General features: G+C 33.8%; 1 protein-coding gene across 5 annotated transcripts in view; it reads left to right on the plus strand.

The window, feature by feature from the left end:
* Window positions 1–19,422, plus strand: part of goe (gone early) — a 235,801-nt gene extending 216,379 nt beyond the window's left edge. For all 5 annotated transcript variants that reach the window (XM_067783105.1, XM_067783109.1, XM_067783107.1 and 2 more), the window contains 7 exons: window positions 1,213–1,316; window positions 1,415–1,524; window positions 8,019–8,204; window positions 8,280–8,464; window positions 8,532–8,654; window positions 10,288–10,800; window positions 10,874–19,422. In XM_067783105.1, coding sequence (XP_067639206.1) covers window positions 1,213–1,316; window positions 1,415–1,524; window positions 8,019–8,204; window positions 8,280–8,464; window positions 8,532–8,654; window positions 10,288–10,800; window positions 10,874–10,961 — 1,309 coding nt within the window. In that variant the 3' untranslated portion in view covers window positions 10,962–19,422. The remainder of the gene's footprint in view (window positions 1–1,212; window positions 1,317–1,414; window positions 1,525–8,018; window positions 8,205–8,279; window positions 8,465–8,531; window positions 8,655–10,287; window positions 10,801–10,873) is intronic.
* Window positions 19,423–20,903: the final 1,481 nt, after the last annotated feature.

Genomic DNA, 20,903 nt, shown 5'->3' on the forward strand with positions numbered 1-20,903 from the left:
CGGAGGGTGTCTCTGCTTACTTTGTAAGCCCTCGACTTATTTGACCCCTTGAGTCTGTGATATTGGTGAAGGCCAGTATACGTAAAGTTATAATGTGTAAAAATTATGAAAAATAATTTCTCGAAGGGGTCGTGGGACCCCCACCCCTCTTTCCATGTTCGAAAAAAATTTCGCTAGTAGACTACTGTCTGTGTCCCAAATTTCATCAAAATCCGTGTAGCCATTCTGGCGTGATTCAGTCGCAAAGACGAAAAAATATAGTAATTAAATTATAACTGTTCCTACGGGGCGGGGACCACGCCCCTTTTGAAAAATATATAGCTAGTAGATCCTTCTAGACTATTGGCTATATGTGTGCAAAATTTCATCCAAATCGGTCCAGCCGTTCTTGCGTTATTGAGTCACAAAGACAAACGTCTGGACAAACATCCAAACATCCAAACATCCAAACATCCAAACATCTAAACATCCAAACATCCAAACATCCAAACATCTTAACATCCAAACTTTCCCATTTATAATATATATTAGAATAGATATTAGATATATATTTAAATATGGACCTCTACGCGTTGGCGATGGCGAGTACCGAAGAGCTATACGCAGACATCAACATAGTCCAGCGAATTAAACCACAGCGGCTGCGCTGGCTAGGCCATGTTATGCGCATGAAAGATGATGCTCCGGCCAAGAAAGTGTTTCTATCGGAACCCGCCTATGGAAGCAGAGGTTGGAAGGACCAGGTGGAAAACGATTTAAACTCCCTTGGTGTGACCAATTAGTGCCGGTTGGCGGAGCGAAGGAGCGACTGGCGCGCCTTGTTGGACGGCCATAACCGTTAGACGGCTAAGCGCCAATTAAGTAAGTAAGTATATATTTAAATAAAGGTCGCAGTGCATCGAGGCCTAGTAATAATAATGTAGGCAAGGTTCAACTAATCTCAACTTTGACCACATCTTAAACTCGCACTAAAAACCGCTCCTTTTTCTAAAACATAGGCACACATTTTATTTTTACCCTCATCTATACATAAATTCATAATCGGAATATACTTCAGACATTTTAATAAATGACATTTTCAGTTTTTTTGCATATTGGTTAAGTAAACAAGTTAAGGATTTACAGATTTCTTAATCTATAGTATTTCGTTACTTATATCAAATGTGGATCAATGTCACTAAGCATATAAAATTACAATTTTCAACAATTTAGACCGATTAACAATTTCATTATTTGGGCATTGGCTCGCCATCTTTTGCCACATTTGTCGCGGGAGTATCGCAACCTTGTTGAAAATTTTGATCATTCTATTTATGGTAAGCTACTGTGGCAGATTTACTTAATAGCAAATTTATTTTTATGAAACTAATTTTATAAACTTATATGTATGTATGTCTTTTTGTGTATTAATAAGGTCGCACCGCAACATATCCGCGCTGGATGATTTGTTCGCAAATTGTACGCGACTGGTTGCAATTCGCAATAGATGCTCTACAACAGCAACAAACAGCCGAACTTACAAAGGTTTGTTAACTATCAAATAATAAATATCTGTGGTTTTAATAAATAACAGCTAAAGTCCACATATACAAGTCCGATTAATAGCCCCGTCACATAAGATTTTTGATTCAGCATCGTGCATTGATAGATGAAATCTACTCATCTGTGTACATGTATTAGAAAGGAAACGACAAATAGCGCCATCTGACATGAAAAAGTAACAAACTTCCAACTTTTGTTGCAAGCACAGCATAAGAAGAAGAATTTGACATTTATTTTGGCTATGAGTGCTTAAAGACTTTGCAAGTGTTTTTCACAATTAGAAACAGCATTGTTTGGTTTTATCGGCCTACTAATAAAGGATTTCAGGTTCGATTCGAGCTCAAGGCCATAACAAAAATATTTATGTATAATAATTATTGTTTTTTTAATTTTCTACTATGGAAAAATTCCTTTTTTATTTTTGGAATAGAAGATAGAAAATTGTTTTAGACACTGCCGTAACTTCGAAGAGAAGTCCATTTCGAAGGTTGCTAAGCCTTCATTTTCAGTATAAGTCATATATGGGCACCTGTACACAGAATATTGAAGGCGGCAGACGAGTTGGATAGGAGGGAACGAAATCCAACATCCTACGCAAAAATTATTCGGTCAGAGGGTTAATGTGATCTGGTTAGCAGGAATGGAAGAGAAATCGTTTAGTGCATGGACCCATCGGTGGCCTAACTGTTGGATTAAAAAAGTTATATTTCGGCCTTGTCCCCCAACCTTACCTAAACTAACCTTTGTCATGATGCTTACTGTCAGTATGACATAGTTAATTTTGTTGTTATGTTGTTCAGCTGAGCACTATGATCACGCTGCGCCATAAACTCGAGTATTCAATACCTACTGGTTAACTCCAAAATGGTCCACAAACTCGATTTTTTTGGCGCAGTGTGAATGTAATATTAGACTTTCGGAGATAACACTTATTTCTCAATTGAAATTGTATTCACTTTTTAGATAGTTAGATGTTTTCGGCTCTCCACAATTTGACAGAAAGCAGAGTTGACAGTTTTGAAAAGGTTCCACAAACTTCTAGTTTGAACCAAAAGGGCGTAGTTGTAGGTTATTATTCGTAGCAAACATCATAGCAAGATCCTCGCAAGCCCCCCTTTTGATCACTCTCGTTTCCTTGGAAACGTGGTATTCCTGTTTATATCATCTGTTATAATGGGCTCATCATATGATTCATATCATATGAGATCATCATATGATTCATATCATAACAACTGCGGTTAAAAATGACATCAATATATTATACCCCCAGCTGAAATGCTTGATTTGGAATAAAAGATGTGAAAGGTTTGGTAGTCAAATATTAATTCTCTTTATTAAATAAATTCTTTCCCTTTTATAGTTATTTACTTAACCTATACATTCATAATTATCTTAATACTTATTTTACTTATCTTAATACTAATAAACTAAAAATATGTACATTGGTAATGGGGTATGCATACATGTAGGTTTGTATACATGCTTTGTATACATGTAGATTTGTATACATGCTTTGTATACATGTAGATTTGTATGCATGCTTGCATACATGTAGGTTTGTATGCATGCTTGCAAAGTCAGCAGATCAATGTGAGTATTTGGTTAATTCCCATTATTGGTTGTATGTAAATAATAAGCAGAATTTATTAGCTGTGAACGGACAAGGGTTTCATATTCGGCATTCCATTGATGTTAGCTAACCGCTGGGTTAGTTCAATAATTTATGTTGTATAATATTATAATATGATTATTACTAAAATGTATTTGGCATAGAAGTTCATGATGCGTAATGCCGCAAGTGTATTACATAGGTGGGTATGACGTATAATGCTACACCATCCGCCTTAGAAAAAGAGGTTTATATAATTGTTTTGTGAACAATTGTATAAGACTCTTTGTCGTATTTTCAATTGTTTTGATATTTTACTGTAACTTGATATTGAAGTGAAAGATGTTGTTTGCTTTGCTTCTGATTTGCTGACCTTGATATTTTTATTATTTACATTTTATGCATATCCCTTCAAAATTTTAAGTTTAATGTTTATTTTACTTATTTTACTTATTGTATTTATTGTATATATTTTATAGCCGGATTTTAAATGTGTTGACCCATCTAAAATCCTCTTTTTTTTTTTGAAATTATTTTCTAATATTTATATGGAAATATGAAGCAGAAAAAAAAGATTTGTTTTCAATTGCTTAGATACTAATTATTACTGAGTAGATTGGAATATTTATTTTTAGATTATTTCCAAGAGATATCTTAGATGGACTACTAATTCCTTATTTATTGCTTCTATTACTAGTTTCTAAATTATTTTTATAGTTCCTACCATTTTTATCCTACTATTATTTAGTAACTTATGCAAATTATTTTCCTATCGAAAATTTTCTATGTATATAAGTTTTATTATTTATCTACCTAGGCTTAGAGTAAAAAAATTTTGCTATTCATATTTTCTAATCTATTGGGGCTAAAACTTAATATGTAAAAATATAACCTTATGAGACCTAGGTAATAAATGATCGTATTTATTTAATTTTTATTCAAGGAAAAAAGAATTTTTTTCACTTGACCTTATTTTTTTTCATAATTAGGTAAATCTGTAATAAATTGTATATATAATAGAGGGGGTTGCTGATGGAAGAGCGGGGTAGTTTTATTAATGGATAAGTGGAAGGTACAGTGGGTGCAAAAAAAATTTTCGTATCTTTAAATTTTTAATAATTTCCCTATTTTCCAGCAATATTTTTGATCTTATTTGTCATGTGGATTTCTGCGGCGGCCACCAAACAGAATCGTCATGACTTTTATGAAGAATTTATTTTTATTTTTATACCGGGATTTGTCACCTTCACAACCTTTTTGGGTTTATGCAATTGTTTGATCTTAGAGAATTTGGGTACCTACTTTTATTATTTTAAATTTGCCCACTCGAGTAAATATTCAATTATTTTTCACCAATTTGTTCCTTAGGACAACTGTGTTTTTCTTAAAAATTTCAAGTCCTGGACTGGCGGCATTTGTACAACGTGTGTACAGCCTGATAAGTAATTGTCCTAAGTCAGTTTTATCATCTACAATCAGGTTGCTTGTATTTCTTACGCTACCATTTTAGGAGCGCGACATGTCTTATTGCTGCAAATTTATATAGCGCTTCACTTATATTTTTATAGGTTCTCTTTGTGACTTTTCTTCATTCTTTTCTTTTTTGTTGTTATGGGCTGTTTTTTTTTTTTTTTAATTTTTCTTGTTCTTAGTTTTTGCATATTTCCACTGTCCTAGAATTTTATATTGCTTCATGACTATTTTTGTCAGGAGTCATCAAAAGAATTATGCGAATTTTTGATTTACTGTTAGCTTTAGCAGGGTTGCCTTTACTGTCGATTGTGACATTTTTAGGTTTACTATTTGAGATTTATTTGAATTGTTTATCGCTCTTCCACAGCTTTGGGTTTGGTTTAGGTAATGGGTTGCAAAAACTGGTGTTTCTTAGATACGAGTTGTGGCGGGTTTTACCTGCCTAAATTTGTGCTTCATATAGTTTTTGAGCATCATAGCTATTGTGATGATCAATAGCATGAATACACAACCTATAACTGCTAACCAAACATCTGGGATGTTCGGAGTATTTCCAGTATTTACCTTAGTTGGTGGCTCATACTTGATTATCTTGCTATCTGTTGTTTCAGAGCTTTCTTTCCCTACCTCGTAGCCAGCTATGGCTACCATAATGCCTTGGGCTATTTTTGTCCACCAAGACATCTTGAAAGTTTTCTAATTTTAATAAGAAGTTAGATATTTTGCTTTATGACTTTTTATTTTGTGGATATTGTTGATTAAAAATATTTTTTAAAAAAGAAATTTTAATATTCCAAAAAAAATTCTCTTAGTGTAGTTTATAATATATTTGGAAATATTCTTATCTATTTGTATTAAACGAACTTTTAATATATTTTTTTTCAGAAGCTACTTAACATTCGGCATCGTTGGGGAACACTCTCGTCATCACACGCATTATTTCCTCTTCCCTGGTAGTGGGGTTTATAATGTCCTCTATTGTGGGTTCCCTTTCCATACCTATTATCTTCCATAATTTCTTTAAACCCTCTAATTCTTTGGGTAGGTCCCTAGTGTGTCGGGTATTTTCGTCCCATCAATAGAGAGGAAGATCTGAGCAGTTTCTTTGCATTTTAGTAGTTATGGTGATTTTAATTTCTAAACCTTATTAAAATGTTCTATGGGCTTTCTTTAGAGGATAGGTGAACTGTCTGAAGTTGATTGACTATTTTACAGAAGTGTCCTAAACATTCCAATTTACTTGAATTTTTTTTTTCTTATAAAAGTTTAATTTAAGATTTTTAGCATTTTAGCCTTTTCTTCGAATAAGAAATTTTTAATTTTCCTCCTACTTCTTTTTTCCATAAAAATTTTACTTCAAATTTTAACAAATTAGATCAATTTTTTTTTTTTAAGTTCAAAGGAAATTGTTCGTACATACTTTTGTTTTAGTTTAAATTTTACATTTTTTTTCTACAAGTCCTATTTAAAAAAAAAAAATTCTAAGCAAAAACTCTCGTTTTTGCTAATGGTTTAGCGTTCGTAAAGGCCGCCTAATTTGTTTCTAAAATTTTTATATACTTATATTAATTGCCTCGAGTGTTATGCCTCCGATCTCGCCATGAAATGTTTCTGGTTTCGTTTTGTTGTTAACTTGTGCCAATTGAAAGGTGTCCTTCGATCCCGTTGTGTTACCACCAAATATTTTTCAACTTAGTTTGCCAAATCCTTGTCGAAAAACGGCTTTCCTTGATAATATCTTAATTGATGCCATATAGTAGCACCTTTTGTTTACATCCAAGAGTTTAATTGTACTACAGCGGTGCCAATATTAGATTTTTGGGTGCAGCCATAATGACATTAAAGGCTGCTTTGTTTAAATGTCCTTTTTCTCCTTTTTCCTTTCTTTAAATCAAAACTTTTTACTTGTTTTACAAATGGTCAGAATCCTGGGCAGTCTGATCCTTTTTGATCTGAACTGGCAGGATTCTTCCTCCAGCAAGATCTAGCTAATTTTTTCAGCTAATCAAAGATCAGGCTGGCAGGATCGCCATGAAATGTTTGATTTGGAATAAAATATGTGAAAAGTTTGGTAGTCAAACATTAATTCTCTTTATTAAATAAATTCTTTCCCTTTTATAGTTATTTACTTAACCTATACATTCATAATTATCTTAATACTAATAAACTAAAAATATGTACATTGGTACATGCTTTGTATACATGTAGATTTGTATGCATGCTTGCATACATGTAGATTTGTATGCATGCTTGCATACATGTAGATTTGTATGCCTGCTTGCAACGTCAGCAGATCAATGCGAGTAATTTGGTTAATGCTATGCATACATGTAGGTTTGTATGCATGCTTGCAAAGTCAGCAGATCAATGTGAGTATTTGGTTAATTCCCATTATTGGTTGTATATAAATAATAAGCAGAATTTATTAGCTGTGAACGGACAAGGGTTTCATATTCGGCATTCCATTGATGTTACCTAACCGCTGGGTTAGTTCAATAATTTATGTTGTATAATATTGTAATATGATTATTACTAAAATGTATTTGGCATAGAAGTTCATGGTGCGTAATGCCGCAAGTGTATTACATAGGTGGGTATGACGCATATTGCTACACAGCGAGTTAGGGGGCTTAGAATATATCCGCGGTAGGTATGCCTGTCGTAAGAGGCGACTAAAATACCAAATGGATTCAAGGGGTTGTGTAGCGCAATATATAGCTTCTCCAACCCAATTGTCAACCTCACCTATCCATGGCGAATCCTGTTTCATTAACAGCCGAGGGTATGGCAACCACAAGTTCCTCATGGAACTAGGGAGGGCGGGATGGCCTAGAATGTTTAATGTGGTCATATAAATCGTTCCCGAAATGGTGGGGCGTACCTTAGTGGTGCTTTGTTACCGGAACGTACCAGATCTATATCCCGTACAGGACCATCAACATCGATAACACTCCCCACAGCCTTCGGGGAGTATCTTTATCGTCTATATAACAACAACAACAACAGCAATATATGCTTTGTTACAGCGGTCGGTTGAAGATTGTTTTCAGAGAGCAAATCAAAAAAGCTGTAGAGAATCCATCAGTTGTAGATTGAGTGAATAACTTCCACGTGATGCCAAACTTTATTTGCGATTCTGTTGTAGTGTTGAGTGAGAGTATATTCGCATATCTTGGTTTATGCTTGAGGTGTCGCCTCTTATGCTTTGATAGGATATCGCAACGTAGGTTAATGGTGATTAATGATGTTATTGATATGAATTTTTTCCGATATCTTCACTGCAGCAGTTATTACAACAGCCACAGTTTCAAATATACCTACATATATGTATATATATTCTAAATTTCACCTCCTTAATCAAAACTATTTCTTTTAATCCACCTTTTTTTGACAGATCAAACGATATGCCTCCCAAGACTACAAGCATGGTAAATCAAATTCGGCGTTCTATCCCAGTAAATCACAAGGAAACGATGCATTTCTACGTCTCATGTTTTATAGCTTACAAAACCAGTTGAGAGACTCAGTTAAGCGTGCAAACTGGATTGAAAAACGAGTGAAGAGCTATATTATAGACAAGGTAAAAATAATTCCCATATCAAATTGTTTCATAGTTAAAAGTACTTCTTTGATTTCCTCATTATCAATTATGTAGTTAATCACGATGCGCCTACAGATTGGCATACCCGAGGAAGCAATTACCGAAAAGTCCTACATAAAGGATTACTACAATGAGCTGTTATTGAACAATTTGTATTTCGTTGAACATTTAGAGTCGATTTGGAGTTTTCGAAAAGTGCGCATGGAAAGCAAATTGAAAGCTATGAATATTGTGGATACGTATGTAAACTGTATATACAAATTTGGTTCCTTTATTATCTGTTTTTTTTTTCTATTTTATTTGTAGTATTGTTTCCGAGATGTACACAAGACAGTCGCCGCAGTCCATTAGGTATTCCAATATATTAAATATGTTGATCATATCAAGGAGCATTGCCGCATCTGATTACTACGATTACAGATATCCTATGTAAGTTTGAAAATGTAACTGTACTTTTTATCGGTATTGCCGTTATTATATCTACTTACTATAATTGTTTCAACTGTCGGCATTTACTTAATGGTGTAGGATTGACCTTACACCAAGCAGTGAAGGAGTCGCTAGTACTTGGTTTTCATTAGGCCAAAATGGCTGACATCAAAAACTGCCTAAAGCTGAACCGCTGGTAAGTCGGGCTCAAAGGCGTTTTCATTATATCATACTACTGACTCGAAGCCTTAAAGCAGTGCGGGGTCAAAACCCACGCCCATTTCATTAATTTCCGTAGCTACGCACGCTGTGGCATTATTTATTGACGAGACGTCAGTTTGCAAACGAAAATAAATCGCCAAAGTGTTAAAAAATAAATGTAAGGCGTAATAACCTCCGAAAAGATTTCAGGCCGAGCTTCTCTTCCAATTTGTGTGGTGCTATTTTTTAATTTTTCCTACGAATCGGCGGGACTGGACTTATTTGTTTTATGCCGACTCCGAACGGCATGTGCAGGACAGATGCGTTTTCACTGAGAAGCTTTTCATGGCAGAAATACACTCGGAGTGCTTGCCAAACACTGCCGAGGGGCGACGCCGCTTAGACAAATTTTCATCTAATTGAAAAAACTTGCTTCTAAAATTTCATGTTGCTTTGTCCCAGGCATGTACCTATTATCCAGAGTGCCAAAGAATTTATTTTCTCTTATTTTTTGAATTCCCTATAAAGTATGTATTCCAACCCGAGGGTTACATTTTCAACTTTTTTTTCTATACGCTCTATTTCTGATACGCCCCATTGCGCTGGCAGTCATCGATTTTCTTTTTGTTTTCCATACAAAAAGTATTTATCCACTTCGGCCGCATTAGGGGGACTCATGTAACCGTATAAATGCCTTATAAAGTGTGTAAACGTATAAATTTATCTAGTTTACGCAGGAGCTGTCAAATTTTGTATGAAAAATCATTTACACAATTTGTATAAATTTACGCGCACATTTCATTGTGTAAACGCGGTAAACTCAAAGGAATGCAACCTTGCAGACATTACAGACGGCATTTTCATCAAAAATCTCCAACATCAGCAAGTAAAGGCGTTTTAGTTTTGATTTTTCACTTAATCTTGGTATTTTTTAATTTGTATAACAATCAAAAAATTTTTTTGGAAATAATACAGCTGAAAAACAATCAAGTTTATCAAGAGTATTACTAGGTGCGTTCATATAACAGCGTGTGTAAATGGATATAATTTTACACCTTATAAGTTTATATGCTATCATGAGTCCCCCTATTATCTATTGAAATGGTATATTGAAAAACCTTGCCTTGTTGCGGATGGCGGCAACTCTTTCTCACCCCAAAACGAACACAGCGGACACGTCCTGCGCTTCCCTTGTAACTACTGTTATTATACTTTACGAGAACATCACACAACATCGGTACGTGCTTTGAAGACGCTGCAAACCTAAATGAGCGCTTAAGCCCTAATTTTTTGTTTACACAATTTTGCTCAAATACAATTCTTAGCGCGGGATTTCCGTCCTTTAGCTCAAATTGCTTCTTTTCTGAAATTTAAAGGCAAACCCATTATTTTAAATTTAATTATTGCCGTTGCATGTCTTTCTTCTTTATAGTCCCGTTAATTTTGCACGTATTGGCACTGATATTTTGGAGGTTTTGATCGATTCAATTTACACCTTTGTTGAACAATACAAAGCTGAGCACTCAATATTGACCAATGAAAGTTTATCAGCTCAATTTGATTTACCCAAAGTCGATATAAACTGCCTATTACACACTACGAAAGCGCAAACATCTACTCACGAATTGAATAAACTTTCTGCGCATGCGCTAAGAAGTTTCCATTACACTTTGAGTGCCGCCAAAATTGCTGCACGAGCACAAACCAACTTTATAGAGGCAATCGATACGGGGAGCCCAATAATTGGCGCAAGCATTGATCAGGGTCTCACGTATGAAAATTTACGATTGAAGCAACGTCATCGGATGCCTGGGCTGCGCTCGTTCAATGAAAATGAACTCTTTACACTTGCTTACATGCAAAAACATTGCAGTACAATGATTGCTGGTAAAGATTATGCGCCGGTTAAACCACATGTGGAGCAGCAATTAGCCGAGAATTATTTGTGAGTGGTTTGATTTGGATTAAATTTATTAACTTGTGATTATTTTGTTAATAACAATTTTTTTGTTTTGCAGGTTTAATGCTACTTGGCAACAAATACAATTTTTACCGCGTTCTACTCGCTGTTCAACAAATGCACTGTCTTGCTCTTATATACTCTAATTTTGCAGAGATTTTAAATTTATTATGCAACACAAATGTAATATTTTTTACTTGCCAAGACTAGACAATGCCAACACTGCGTACATTTTTACGACGTGTATCTTTGTATTTTATGCAATCATATGTAGGTCCATTAAACTGATTGAACAAAAGGGAAAAGTTCATACGCTTTTGCAAACAATGTATCTCTATTGTGGCCCCAAGATCTCCTTCAAAGCCCAGGCACGGGACCATGAAGTCTGTCCACTCTGTGTTAAATAATGCAATTTAACTTTCACCAAATCATATGTATTGTGCTGATCCAGAACCTTAAGCCCTCGCTTCTGCTGGTAACACGGACATTAGTTTTACGGGTAGGATATGAAAAAGGGCATATAGTGCTTCTGTCGGGGTAGTTGTCAAAGCACCAATTATAATCTACATTGTTAATATGCCCACCGCATCTGGTTTCATACTGCACGTGGATTTCTACCAAACAAAGATTCCGCAGTGAAAGATAGGCTCCGCTATCGCTGTTAATATCCGATTGGAGAGCGAGGGAGGTAGGTCGCTCTTACTTTCTAGCATTCTTTTACATGCATACAGGGCCGCGGAGGCTTTCTTCAATATCCACCCCTCATTGAGTTTCCTCAAATTTCTGTCGAGAATTATTCCTAGATACTATTTTGTACCGTGTGCTTCCTTTAGTTTTACTTCATCTTTGCATATTTATAGCTTATATAAGGCGGCCAAAAGTATTCTCATCGGAAACCGCCTATCGAAGTAGAGGAAAAAGGGAGACTCACTCGCTGAAAATGATTTAAGTTTCCTTGGTGTTTCCGATTGGCGCCAATTAGCCCAGAAGAAGCGACTTTGTTGGGCGTCAGAACCATTTAAACGGTTAAGCTCCAATTAAGTTAGTAAAAACTTCGTGTTTTTTATATTCCAACATTCCCTTTAGAATACCGCAATTAAGGGCCCTATTCATTAGTTAGATACTCTCTCTGAAACCTTTAACTTAAACAACAAAATAGCTAAAAAAGTCAGCTCACCAATAATAGATTACTCGCGAATGATTTTTATGGAAACAAATTTCTCAGCGATTTTCTGAGTGTTTTTATATGAAATTTTATATTTCAGGAAGGCGAGAAGTAAACTCTCATAGAAAAGTTTGATCAGTTTAATGAACATACAGGCCTACACATCTTTGATTCGAGATAAAAATAAGTAAATAAGTATTAAGTATAACATTTTGTATTAAGTAGTCTCTAAAATATTTATATTTTGTTATTATTTTAGGTAGAGCATATACATTAGGGTGGAGCATTTGAAAAGATTTTATTGTACTCATTGACGAAACATTGCTCTGATCTTACAACAAAAATTACCACCAAAAAAGTTTTTTATTTTAAGTATGTACTCGCTAAATGAATTTAAAGAATTTCAGTTTCTTTGCTTTTTTATGCATAAATTGCCCTGCAGTAAAGTTACGAATTATTTCCATGACTGTGCTAGAGCTAGACATTTCGTATCTCCGTCTGTTTCGGTTACAAAAGTGGTAGTGAAAATACGGTTCGAAGTATCGGTAATCGATTATCAATAATTATAAATATCCCAATTGGAACCGTTGGAGAACTAGCCAAATCGAAACGATCTAAAATTGCCTGTCATAGAATCATAGCAGTGTAGCACGTGCTTCTCCCAACTCGGTGGAGGGCTCCCCTTCCTTTGCTTTCCAAATTCCGTTGTCGACTGAAATACTTTCTTGGCCTGGGCGGGTTTTTCCATTCGCGTATCTTGACATAGCCAGAAAAGCCGCTGCATTATCTCCATATCTACGTACATCTGCTACGGCTCGGCGGCATCACGGACAGTACCACACATCTTTTCTTTCGAATAGTTCAATAGCTAACTCATCTTCTCTCAACACCGCCCATGATTCCAAGCCATACATCAGGACTGTATCGTATTGTGGCGAATAATAGCATTTCGGTTCATCACTATGCTGCTACTAAATAAATCCACAATAATGAAGCAAGCAGCCACACATGCATATGTACATGTAAACGTCAAAGTAAGCAGTCACACATACTCGTACATATAAACAGCGAAGCTCACAGCAAAGAGAATACTTCACATACATTACATATAGGCAGCAGCTAAGAGCAGAATTTATTACTCACATATACACACGCAAATAACTAGAAGACAAAACGTGAATAGCATATACATACATAAAGAAGAAATAAATAAGCAGCTTTTCGAGAAGGTTGTTCGTGAAGGGTCTAGACCCTTGGAGATGTATGCGAACGAGGCAATAGAGTGTATAAAAGCAGCGCAAGCTGAGAAATAATCAGACAGTTTGATTTTAACATGCTATTAGTGAAGTACGCGAGTATTGTAATTGTGAAGTAATTCAAGAAATTTAAAAAAAATTTTCATGTATAGAAAATTTTTAATTTATGTCAACCAAAATATATACCATTCGAAAAATGTTGACGAACTTTTAAAAATTTCATCCTATTAGAATATCTCCTTATTGGGATCTCGTTTTACTTTTATAGCCAGATTTCGGCAATGGAGTAAGAAAAAAGTAGTCGCCTCAAAAGAAGCACCCTAACAAACATAATAATATAATAACTTAGTAGGACGCCTAACGTAAACTTTTTTGTTATCTATTGTATCCTTAGTAAGATATACTATAGTAAGATTACTATATAAATTTAGTTAGAATATCAAGTCGCATGAAGTCTTTGAAAAACATTCCATTAAAGTTTACTTCACTGTCAAAATGTGCCGAGTGAATATAAAAAATACAAGCATTTGCTTAAACTTACATTTAAAATTCTTTCATATACAAATTTATCTAAATTGCTTAACCATTCATTTGAAAGTGGTACCCGTTAAATCAAAAACATTTTATTTTACATCCATATATCGCATACCTATATAGAACTAAACAAATCATAATGTTCAGGAAAGGTGAAAATTTGATTGGCTTTCCAGTATGAACCAATGTAGTATTTACCAACCCCTCTCTTGGTGATGAGTGGAACTAAAATCTTATTAAGTATACAGAGAGATAGGTATTGAATTGAGGAATCCGATAGTATACATAACATCAAAATTTCAGATTTTTGACTTAGCTTCCTATTAGGCAAGGTGTGCGATATGTAATACTGCTATATTGCTACTACATTCTAGGTACACTCAAAAACTTTAGAGTATTGCTGTTAAAATGTTTTTATTTTTGTACTCAATAATCGAATGTACCTAAATTTAAATGTTTTCTTGTCACACTTGGGCTGCTACCATAATGTAATCACGAGATGAAGTAAATAAAAAAAGACAGAAGATGTACGCTATCAGAAGCGGTAGTGATGTATTTTCGACGGTCAAAAGAGGGTAAAATTTTTATCCGCTTTGAAAAAATAGGAGTAGAAAAATAAATAACTTGCTACGAAAGCCATTATAGAAAATGATTTTTTCAGCATATCAGTGCCACCTAACGCCATTGCAAAAGGGAATACAAAGGACCAGTGCGAGTTTACATTACTTTTAGGATTCAATAAAAATAAAAAATTCAATTTGGCCACTTAAACTATAATGAGCAGTAAAATTTAATGGATGCGGCCAAAGTAAACTGACTTCAACTTCAATTGCAGTTGAAACTTTCATGGAATAACCGGACATAAAAGAAGCATGTGTTATTCATATATAGTACGCATGTACCTCAGTTATTTAGTTCAACTTTTCTGTCTTTTGCGGATCTTAAATGGGTTTCGGGTTCGTTGAAAAGTTTTACAGTCACACTTGGAAGTGATCGTTATACTCTTAAATGAGTTTCCATTCCTAAAAAATTCATTGAAATGTTCATCTGCTTTGTTGAGTTGTCGTTGAGAGTCGGAAGTATAACATATCCCTTCTAATAGATAACAACAAACTTAATGAGAATATCCCTCAAAAACTCTTGCCAGCTGAGTTTATGATGTTTTGCTAATATAATAGGGATGAGAAAAACATTCTTCGAAAGTCTTTTGCAGCACTGTACAGGGGAAGATCCTTGGTTGAATATGACGTGCATGCAAAACGTTTGTTTTAACAAAGACCTGTTTCAATTTTTTCTGAACAAATTAAACATACTTATATAATAGAAACATCAAAAATATGGATGTATGTATTAGTTTAGCACGGTCTTACTTACTAACAACACCAAAGATACTCAAATGAAGAATCTCTGTAACTAAATCCAGTAAAGGTCTCACCTAATAGTTTATGTGAAAAAAGTACTAAAAGTGGCATATTTTACTCCTGAAAAATTCAAAAAGCAACACTTTTTCGGGGAAGACATTGGTGAAAAATTTTCAGATAGCCGAATGACAGAGCAAAGAAGAATTTAGAGCGAGACAATTGACGGCTTCTTCACCTGGTTATCCCACCATGGGCTGCTACAAACACAAACATTCTGTAGGCTGTTTTGTTTTGATTTCGAATTCAAAACTCATTGCGAGCATTTTCTATTAGCAATATAGGAGGAGTATTACATATATGTCCGGTAGGGAGTTTTTCAAACAAATGTTGAAATAGTCCCACTCAGCATTTAGGTGATTTAATTTTGAATTTCCCTACATATCAATACAATTTGATTACTCTTTCTGACTAAATAATGAGTTATCATACAATTGAACAAAAGAAATAATCAAATATGAACACTTTTGATGATGAACAACTAAAAAGCATTTTTCGATCACTTTTTGGAATCATTTTTGAAGTCCTTTAATGACTAAATTTTAATATTTCATAAAAACCAACAAAAAGAATAATCAAATATGCTTACCTTTGATGATCAAAAATTTAATATAGTTTTTCAATTACATTTTGGAATCATATTTGAATCAAATGTGTTTACTTTAGGTGATCAGAAATTTATAATCATTTTTCATTCAGCTTTCTGAATCTTTTATGAATACATTTGTTGACTGAATAATGAATTTTATACTTGTTGAAATTTTACTTTTCATTAAAAATTTTATTTTTTTCACATAAACATATTTTTTCAACCATGAAGCTAAGAAAAAATATATAAAAATTGTATTATTTATGCAAAAGATATTCTTCAAGACAAAAATAATGTAATGCTGCTCGTGAACGAAGATTTCCCCAACCATTTCTCCCCTTCAGCTTCGCAGAAAATACATAATAATTGGACAATACTTAGGTTGTGAGCTATTTGAACCCCAGGTAAGTGAAACTATCTTGACATACCTGGATACGGCTTCAACATCCCGTATCGTATCCGTATTTTAAGATGCAGACGATAATGCTGATGTGGGATGTTGTAGTCGCAGGTGTATATCGGTCAAGTTTGTTTGCGAGTGACCTGTGGTTCGAATAGCTCACTTTCGCATGCTTTCTTCCCCTGATGAAATAAGATTATTATGTAGTATCCTATTTTGAATGAGATATAAAGAATAAATGCATTATAATGGCATTCAAAAATGATTCAAAAAGCTCAACCAAAACGATTGAAATATATTCACGAATATGATCAGAAAATGACTGCGAAAAGCATTCAAATATAAATCTAAAACAATTAAAGCTCAATTTTACAATGATATCAAATATGAACAAAAAGTTTTCGAAATATGAATCATAAATGATTATTCAAGAATAATCACATTTATGGTACATTTTTCTCCCGACGATACGTTAATTTTCGAACAGAAAATGCATTTAAATTTGAACGTTTTTAATCATCTTAGGGTATGATATTTAAATATTTTTTGATCGAAATTTTCAAAAAATGCTGGCTGGGGTGTTATTTTAATAAAATTCTGAAGTTCGCTGTTCTTCAAACAAATTCTGAAAGAATTATCAAAGCAGTAGAACTTTTTAATATTTCTCCATATATTTAGTAAAACCCAATAATTTCACCAAAATCTGTTAGCATTTACAAAATTAGTATCACTACCAAGGTAGTGAGAAGGTAATTTTTTACTACAATTTTCGTTGAAGGGGTTTGAATTACTCCCCCGTTTTCCGTACTTTGTACAAGCAACCCGTCCTGATATTTAAATTTAGGAGTGTCAAAGTTTTGCCATTATTAGAGAATAAATCTCTTGTTATTGAATCAGAAGTATCTTATCCTACTATCTATATCTAGCGGTTAAGGAGTGTTACATGTATGTTTAGATCGGAACTATTTTCAAATAATTTCACTATAATTTAAAAAGAAAACATTTTTAACGATTTTTAGATGGTTGTATATATATTTTTTTATAACTTCTCTCAAAGAGGATTGTAATTAAAACAATTTTTGAAACCTGTATCTAGAGTTTTATGATTTTTAAGATTTGAGCATTATCATAAGACGAGTTGAAATGAGGAACTGCAGTGTTTTGCAAAGTCACTGAAAATGTAGTTGTTTATAAAAACTTTTTGCAGTAATATTTTTATATTTAATACCTTGATATCATAAATCAATAACTTATGCTAGGCTAGATATATACATATGTAGTTGCAAAAACTGTATGATGCGCGATAATGTCAATGGAATTAACGTCAATTGAAATTAATTCTCTGCGAATTAAAATTAGTGGTATTATTTGGTCAGCCGAAAGAGAATTAATTACACAGAATCATTGTAAATTAACGTCATGAACACTAATTCTCCTTTGAAAAGTGAACTATTGTAAGAAATACCGACAAGGGAAATTTTAGAATACAAAGTAGGTCCATGCACAAAACCACGCGAGTTTCAATCCTAAATTTAATCATTTGAAATATAAAATCGTGCGATTTTTATTTCCAATTTTCGCTTATGTCCCTTTAATACATTTGTTTGGAGATCTATATTTTAAATGAATATTTATCTAGCATTAAAAATCGCACAATTTTTATTTCAAATTTTTGCTTGCGCTGCTGTTTTATATCCCGGAAATTTTATATTTTCGTATCGTAATAGCAGACCCGGCAGACGTTGTTCTGCCCTAACTTTGGTCTATCTGCACAACTTTTAAGAAATTGTTTTCCTCTAGCTCCCTCTCCTTCTCCTTTACCCGGTCTATCTATCCCTATCTCTCTATTTTCGTTTAACTCTAACTCTATCTCTTTCTCAGTTTCTTTCTCCTTCCCTCGTTTTTTTCACTCTCGTTTTTTTATTATTCTCCATCTCTTATTTGCCGTCCCAGTCCCAAAGGGTTGTAAATATTTTTGCATGTTGTTTTATAAAAAATTGAACTAAAAAGTTTTTTTTCTAAAAAAACTAAGGGGTATGAAAAATCAATAAGATTCGATTCTCAAACCTACTCAATATTCTCACAAAATTTTATGAGAACCGGTCGAGCCGGTTAGAAGGAGTTCAACCACAAACACTGTGACACGAGAATTTTTTTGTATAAGATAGATAATACCCTGAACTATACTTTGTATCTCGTAAACGGGTTGAGATATCGTAAAAAGTTTGCCTTTGTATTAAAGCTCTCATCAGCAGCTTTCATTTCGTATCCATATTGTACATCCATATTTAAAAAATACCCGGGCCCATGTTTTGGGTTTCAACACCCTAATATGTCTAGTTTTATAAATTAAAGAACCAAAACAGTATAGGTCCATGCACATAACACGTGTGTAAGTTTGGTCAATTTCCCCTCACCCGTTTGTGTTCCAAACCTTATCATGGAAAAATAGCCTCCATTTAATAAATGTATATATATAGATTATATATATATAAAAAAAAATGTAAGGCGCGATAACCTCCGAAGAGATCTAAGGCCGAGCTTCTCTTCCAATTTGCGTCGTGCTCCTCTTGATTTTCCCTACAAATTGGCCGGACGGGACCTACATGTTTTATGCCGACTCCGAACGGCATCTGCAAGGCAGATAAGTTTTCACTGAGAGCTTTTCATGGTAGAAATACACCCGGAGCGCTTGCCAGACACTGCCGAGGGGCGACCTCGCTTAGAAAAATTTTCTTCTAATTGAAAAACCTTATTTCTAAAATTTTCATGTTGCTTTGTCTGGGGTTTGAACCAAGGGCATACGGTGTGGTAGGCGGAGCACGCTACCATCACACCACGGTGGCCGACAGATTATATATATGTATATAATAAAATAAATACACATATAGTTTAAACAAATTGTTTGTTTTTGACCGATTCAACACCGACAACTTCAGTAACAATATTTAATTGTCCGGCCTAACAACCGCAGCACAATTCATCGTCTTTTTAATTCTCTTTTGATTTACAAATTAAAGTCACTGACATTAATTCGCTTTCGAAACAGAAATAATGTCAATTTACGTTTATTCCCTCGGCATTATTGTACGTCACCAAAAAATTTTAGATTTTAGTAGAAACACACAAAAGATGATAATATTAATTATATAACGAAATGATGCAAGATAACAATTAAAGATAAGTGAAAAAAATGAGGTAATAAATATGTATAAAAATAAAAAATACTGAATTTATACGAAAAATTTGATATGTTTACTAGCATTTTTATTTTTTTTTTTGTTTAAAAGTGCCAAATAGACGCTTCAATAAAACATCTTGTTATAGCTCAATGGTCGACATTCTCACGCAGGCAAATAATTCTTTCGTGAAGTGTCATCCATATAGATCAAGAAAATGAAAAAAAAAAATGAAAAAAAAAATTTTAAGTGAAACGGTTTTATTGAAAACAATACTTACATGAAGTAATAATAATACTAAAAGTTAGAAAATAATTAGGTAGGTCCTAGGTACTAGTCATCACACTCCTATCACTCAATCTAAGGCGTTGATCAGACAATTAAATAAAATCGTTGGGCGTGTGAAATTTCTAAAAATGTGAGGCGTAGCATAACCTTTTTGGTCTTATATATGACTATCAATAGAAATTTGACGCGTCCAACGCTTTTATTTAATTGTCTGATCAACGCCCTAGATTGGTGAGGAGTGTGATGACGAGTACTTAGGACCTACTTAATTATTTTATAGCTTTTAGTATTATTATTACTTCATGTAAGTATTGTTTTCAATAAAACCGTTTAACTTAAAATTTTTTTTTAATTAATTAAAAAGATATCACACTAACAATGAACTCGGCTTCACGCGAGATTCTCGAAATACTCGTTCTATTAAGTCACTACATTGGCTGTCTTCCATATATTCTGATTTTTTTTTACTTGTGGTTCTGTGGAAATGTTCGCTTGTACTTCAGAAGGAATCGTAAATAAAACTGCCAGTGCAACGGTTAAATTGAATGTCGAGAAGCTCGCGGCCTTTACGACACGCGAGAATTCGTAAGCTTTATTTGGATTTTTCATACATATATTATTTCTATGAGGTTTGTTTTGTTTCTGACTATTTCGAAAATGTCACATCTCCCATTAAGCCATTTTCCTTTCAGTGCAGATTAAATTCGGAAACTTTGAAATGCAATTATTTTTTCAATATTGAATAGCAAATCATCAACTGTCAAAACTAAACAAAAAGTGCAAATTAAAAATTATTTGATGAAAAAAGTTGCTAATGAGCCTTAGCTTATCTTTTCTATATCAACGTTTCCAGCGTCTCAAAATTCTGAACACCCTTTTTATATTGCCCGTTTTATCGTAAACAGATGTAAAACAAAATTTTAACTTGTTGGGAAAACGCAAATAAAGTTTTATTTTTTCATACATTTGATTTACAAAAATGAAAAGCCCGGCCCGGCTATCTTTGCCCCTAGGAGTATTCCATGTACGTGAACATAATCTTATCAGTCGGCTGTTGTGGGGTGTCATAAAATCTCGAAAAATTGATATTTTGGATTACATCAGTTAACAATAAAACGGGCGATATGTAAACATATTAATAAATCTTACCTTTTCCGCACTCAACAAAATAAAACAAAGTCTTAGTTGTTTTTGTGTTCTTTAATGAATTATTTGTATCTCTAACAATAGCAGCAGCTTTGCTTTTGTTTTAATTTGTT

Source organism: Eurosta solidaginis, chromosome 4 (genome assembly GCF_040869045.1).
Source record: "Eurosta solidaginis isolate ZX-2024a chromosome 4, ASM4086904v1, whole genome shotgun sequence".
NCBI classification, from domain to species: domain Eukaryota; kingdom Metazoa; phylum Arthropoda; class Insecta; order Diptera; family Tephritidae; genus Eurosta; species Eurosta solidaginis.